The 6000-nt window shown below is 43.2% G+C and overlaps 1 protein-coding gene across 2 annotated transcripts in view; it reads left to right on the top strand.

The window, feature by feature from the left end:
• Nucleotides 1-6000, top strand: part of SERBP1 (SERPINE1 mRNA binding protein 1) — a 35734-nt gene that overhangs the window by 3014 nt on the left and 26720 nt on the right. The window contains exons 2-4 of one of the 2 annotated variants that reach the window (XM_015415806.1): nucleotides 4779-4932; nucleotides 5023-5169; nucleotides 5289-5384. In XM_015415806.1, the coding sequence (XP_015271292.1) occupies nucleotides 4779-4932; nucleotides 5023-5169; nucleotides 5289-5384 (397 nt within the window). The remainder of the gene's footprint in view (nucleotides 1-4778; nucleotides 4933-5022; nucleotides 5170-5288; nucleotides 5385-6000) is intronic. The other variant, XM_015415807.1, reaches the window with a different exon arrangement.

A 6000-nucleotide genomic window follows, 5' to 3' on the forward strand; every position in this document is an offset into this window, starting at 1 on the left:
GTGTAGTGGTTAAGAGTGTCAGACTAGTATCTTGGATGCCCAGGTTCAAATCCCCAGTCATGCCATGGAAGCTCACTGGGTGCCCTTGGGCTAGTCCCCCTCTCTGAGGCTAACCTGCTTCACAGAGTTGTTGTGAGGATGAAGTGGAAGAGAGGAGAATGATGTAAGCTGTGTTGGGTCTCCATTGGGGAGAAAGGTGTGATATAAATGAACGAATTAAATAACAAAGTGTCAGTGTATAAATAAATATGGGGGAGCCTTAGTTGTCCTCACAACAAAAAGCTAATCTTTATCCCTCACCTAAATAAACTTTGTACTTCTACTAAGAATCAACATGAGGCACTTAGAATGATGAATGAAAATAATAGGCGGCACCACTGTGACATTTCCACGTGCCATTGTGCTTGGGGTTTGTCAAGCTCTGGATTCATGGAAGTCTGTCTCTTGTCTTTCCTTGAAGGAGTTCAGGGTAGCATACATGGGCTTTCCAAGTAGTCTTGCCATAAGTTTTGTCAGGCTCACTTCCCCTTGTCTACGAGAGCGTGAGTAGTGTTACATACCCTAAGACAGTTCACTAAAGTTGTTCACACTGTGCACTTCTATCAAAACACTTCTCAAATGTGCCCTGTTTTACCATTTAATGCAAAGGTGAATACTCTTAAAATATCACTTTAATCTATATGAATATCTGACTTTCTAAGGTAGAATTTTCTGAGGTTAACAGTTTCTTCTGGTTAGAAACATTTTACATGGGGTTCTGATACAGTGGATATTTAAAAATTAAAAACATATGAAAATGTTTTAGAAAACTAGTATTCATGGTGAGATGTAAGTTTCTTTTTTGGCTTTCCAGTATTTGTGAAGGTCCAAACATGAGTGTCCCCTCCCCCTCTTTTTGGTACTGAACTGGAGGAGATTCAGGTTTTGTGTCTGGCTCTTGAGCAGGAGTTCACATAGCTAACATAAGACCTCACCCAATCCAGACTTTTGGGCACCTGTAGAGAAGGTCGGTAAAGGTTCCCTTGTTCGAAAGCCAGTTGAATCCGACTCTAGGGTTGCAGTGCTCATCTCTGTTTCAAAGCCAAAGAGCCAGCGCTGTCCATAGACATTAACATGGTCATGTGGCCGGCATGACTAAACACCAAGGCACACGGAACGCTGTTACCTTCCCACTGAAGTGGTACCTATTTATCTACTTGCAATTTCTTGCTTTCGAACTGCTAGGTTGGCAAGAGAGCAATTCCCAATTATGGCTTGCTAGGAAATGAGACAAAACTTACAAACTCCTAGGTATACTATCCTTGGAGAAGAAATTAATCAAATGACTTTTCATAAGCAGTAAATCTCTTTCAGAACAGTGCTACCCTAGAGTTGTGTGAAAATGATACTTTTTCAGTTCTGTAGAATCATGTGGAGGAAGTCAGTGGCAAACCATTGCTGAAGTCTCTTGCCTTGAAAACTCCATGGGGTCGCCATAAATCAGCTGTGACTTGATGGTGGTTAAAAGAAAAGAATTGTGATTGTCTGCTGTTTTTTCTGTTCCATAGATAGATAGCAATGTGTGCCTGTTGAATGCACATTGTTGGGTAGCACGAGGAACAGCCCTTGAAATGCAAACGATATCATCTTCACTTACATTTGGGGCATAGAATCATAGAGTTGGAAGGGACCTCCAGGGTCATCGAGTCCAACCCCTACACAACACAGGAAATTCACAAATACCTTCCCCTCCACACCTGCAGTGACTGCTGTTCCATGCCCAGAAGATGACAAAAAACCTCCAGGATCCCTGGCCAAAGTGGCCTGGAGAAAAATTGCTTCCTGACCCCAAAGCGGTGATCAGCATTTCCCTGGGCATGTAAGAAAGGGCCACAAAACTAAGCACTGAGGCAACCCTTCCTGCCCTCTCTCTCCTGATTTGCCTACATTCACAGAATCAGCATTGCTGTCAGATGGCCATTTAGCCTTTGTTTGAAACCCTACAATGAAGGAGAGCCCACCACCTCCCGAGGAAGCCTGTTCCACTGAGGAACCGCTCTGTCAGGAAGTTCTTCCTAATGTTTAGCCGAAAACTCTTCTTATTTAATTTCAACCCATTGGTTCTGGTCCAACCTTCTGGGGCAGTTTTAAAAGTCTAAACTTCACATACAAGAAAGAATCTGCTTGCAATCTGCTTGTACTTGAATTTCTCTGTTTAGTTGACTTACAGGACACTAGAGCAAATGGCTTCAATTTAATTGCTACAGTAAATCAAGCTATCACTGCTGGATAAGGGCTAGAGCTTTTAGTACCTGTAAGAGGGATGGCTTGCTATGCACACAGCCTTGGCCATCTACAATGCAGTCATTAACCTGTGTTGTGTTCAATGATTTTTTCCCTTCATTCAAAAACAAACTTCCTCCCCCCAAAAAACCAAATGTCTGGACACGTATTCAAGGATAAAGTTTGTCCCAGATTTTTAGGTGGCACTGCACATGGTACACTTGCAAAGTGTTTCTTAACACTTGAGATCAGGGAGATGGCTGGATAGTTGGCAAGGGCCTAAAGTAGTTTTCTGTGTGAGATGGCTCCACATAGTTGCCTTTATTTTTGAATATAGTGCTGGAATGCTTTAGTGTTTTGTACTCTGAGCTGCAGCTATGTAATGTATTGGTAAATGTCATGCAGTACACTTGATGTTGAATTACATAAATGATTCTTTAAAATCTCTTGATCTGCTTAAAGTGCAGTTACTTGCATAATTTATAGCACTTACAATTCCAGGGGTCCTCTTACTTCGATTGTCAGTGGTTGCTGGCCATAACCCGGTCAGTTTTTAGTGATAGCCAGCAACCTTGCCCACCCTACGGGGTAGAATCCTATCTGCATTTTTGGGCACTCTGAACCAATGAGAAGACTTATTGCTTCAGAGTTCCTTCAAATACCATGATAGAGTCATAGAATACTACATTTAGAGATCAGGTAAAATTGTCTGACCTTGAGTTGAGATGAGGAGCCAGGATTAGCTGTTGTGGAGCAGCACAGATGAAAGTGGTTGCTGATGCATGTTCCAACATGTCTGTTGGCTTTGGGATTATGTTCCAGCTGGAAGAGAGGGTTCTGCCCCAGCCCTGTGATTTGGAATGTGTTCCTATGTTCCTGCAGGACATGGGGTACTTTTAGCAGTCCAGAAGTTGGGAAGAGAGTGTGGGTGACCCCAGTATGAGCTTCATAGGGAGCAGAGAGGACGTGGGCTGCCAGGAAGGATTTACCTGTTGCTCCTTGACGTATGCTGGAAAGAACGTGAGAAGAGGAAGATGACACTTCTTTCTCACTCACCTGGGGCTGCAGACATTATTTGAGCAACACAAGGACTTTCCATATTAAATATTTCATATTAAAATATTTCCATATTATAACTAATATATTTCCATATTAAAATTTTCTTTTGTCTGGTAGAATACTCAAGAGTTTGTGAAACCAGCCAGTTTATTTGAGCATGCAGCTGTTAATTGTTAACCTAATTTGGGGAGCTGTTTTCAGTGTTTGGAGGACTTTTTTCTGACAGTGCTTTCTAAGGGGCATAAATGCAAAGTCATGCAGAAAGATTACTGAGCAAGAAGCATGTATGTAAAGATGTGTTCATAATTTTGGAAGCTGCTCTGAAGAGTGAGCCTCTTTTTGTAAAGTGGAAATGTAACCCTTAGGATTTGCAGGCATCTTGTGATGATGGCAGGCATTTGTACTTAGGAGAGAAAGGAAGTCAGTTTCTAAAACAGAAGTTCCCTCTCTTTTTGCCTTTGACCTGGGGCATGGAATCGAATAGGTTCATTGCTCTGCTTCACTGGCAAAGCAGACTTGCGCCAGATTAGGCTGCTGAGCACTGACAGTATGGCCTAGCATCTATGGAACATCATTAGCACCACTGTAGCAGTGCCCTGACAAGTACTGTGGAATACTACCTGGGGTTGCTGTCTTTCTGTTACAGGAATCTTGCTGAGTGTTACATAGTTGAGGGGAGAGGTACGTGAATGTTGCTTCCTATAGGCCTGCACAAACAGTTTTTCTAAAGCACTCAGAGTGCTTCCTCATAACTGTTACCATAATGTAAGCCCTTACCAGCATCACTAGCTTCATAACTGTATATGCAAAAGAAGGGCTGGGGTGCATTTCCTTTCTTCCGAACAGAAGCTGCTTTTTCTAATACTGTTCAAAAAATTGAGTATATATCTCCATCTTCTGATAGTTAATTCTTAAGGGTCATTAAACAAAGAGCGAGTTCTTGAATGGTGTAGCATGACTTGTAAGTAGGAAGGTGCCGTGAAGGTTTTTGTTCTTTTTGAAGAGTGATCTGTGTGTTCATGTGAAAATGCATCCACCCTTCCATTTCTGAAAGGTGACCTTTAGAAAGCTGTTACAAGGTTGAGGTGTGTATTTGGGGGTACAGAAAGGAGAAGCACTGTCTAATAGGCATAAGCAGTCATAGCACAGCTTAACTTTTTATTGTAGACATGTCTGTTTCAGCAATGCATGCTTTAAAGGGCTTACCTGTGATGATTCCAGAAAACAGCCTGAAACTTGCAAAAATGACCAGAGATCATAATGGGACATAAAAAAACAAACACACATGTTCAAAACAAAGACTGTGTCTTATTAAACAGGGCAGTTTTATTATCCTTCTACCAACTCTATAAAAAGCTATCATCCATGAATTGCCCATAAGGTACTATGTGTGAAAGAGCAGTTGTTTTGCGAAAGCGGATAAAACATTTACTGATGAAGCTTGTCTACTATTTTAGGGATAAGACGAATTGGCAGAAGGCCTGATCAGCAGCAGCCTCAGGGAGATGGCAAACCTATTGAGAGGAGGCAAGAGAGACGACCTCCTCGTGAGCGGCGATTTGACAAACCTGCTGAAGAGAAGGGTGAAGGAGGAGAATTTTCTGTTGATAAGTAAGAATAATTTATGGGTTTTAAAAAAATGGAATGGTGGCTTTAGCAAACTAGCAAATAAACTTGCAGTTTCACTTTGGTTTACAATAGACCTGTTATTGATCGCCCGATGCGTGGCCGTGGTGGTCCAGGTGGAAGAGGTGGTCGTGGTGGCAGAGGACGCGGCATGGGCAGAGGAGATGGCTTTGACTCTAGAGGCAAACGTGAATTTGATCGACATAGTGGAAGCGACAGATCGTAAGTCTTAGACTTGAGACTTTTTCCCTTTGAAAATACATGGCATCTCTGCAGTACTTTTCAAATTTACCTTTGAATTTCTGTATCCTGACAGTATTATGTTAACTCAGTTTTGTTAGTTCTCTTTCACATTCACATTTCAGTGGCCTAAAGCATGAGGACAAGCGTGGTGGAAGTGGATCACACAATTGGGGAACAGTCAAAGATGAGCTAACGTAAGAAATTTTGCTGTTTTAAATGTGGTTTTCAGAGACTACCAAGGACATGCTCCTCCTGTTTATTTATTTAATTTATTTAATTACATTTATATCCCGCCCTCCCCGCACGCGGGCTCAGGGCGGCTTACAATACACAGGCGTAAAACAACACCATAGTTACGCAATCAAGGCACACAGTGCAATAAAAATATACCGTATTTTTCGGACCATAAGACGCACTTTTTCTTCCAAAAAAAGTGGGAGGAAAAGTGAGTGCATCTTATGGAGCGAATACTCTGGGACATGCCCGGAGCCGGCCACGTGGGGCTGTACTTCTGCAGGAGAAGGACGTGGCGCTGTAGCTGGCCGGCCCTTTTGAAGGCAGCGCTGCTCCCCCCTCCCTCTTGCCAATGTCTGACGACCTCTTGCCAGTGTCCCCCACAGGTCGCCAACCAGCCACCCAGGGCTCTCCCTCCTTCCCGCCGCTCGTTGAGTTCCCCCCGGCCTTTTCCTCTAGGCTCAGGAAGGAGGGCTCCAGAGCAACCTGATCTTTGCAGCAGCAAAATCGCTCGCTCACAACCCGGACAGGAGACAGCCACCCATTCAAAGAGTGCCTCTCCTCCCCCCGCCGCCG

This window comes from Gekko japonicus, unplaced genomic scaffold (assembly GCF_001447785.1).
Source record: "Gekko japonicus isolate JY-2015 unplaced genomic scaffold, Gekko_japonicus_V1.1 scaffold20, whole genome shotgun sequence".
NCBI classification, from domain to species: Eukaryota; Metazoa; Chordata; class Lepidosauria; order Squamata; family Gekkonidae; genus Gekko; species Gekko japonicus.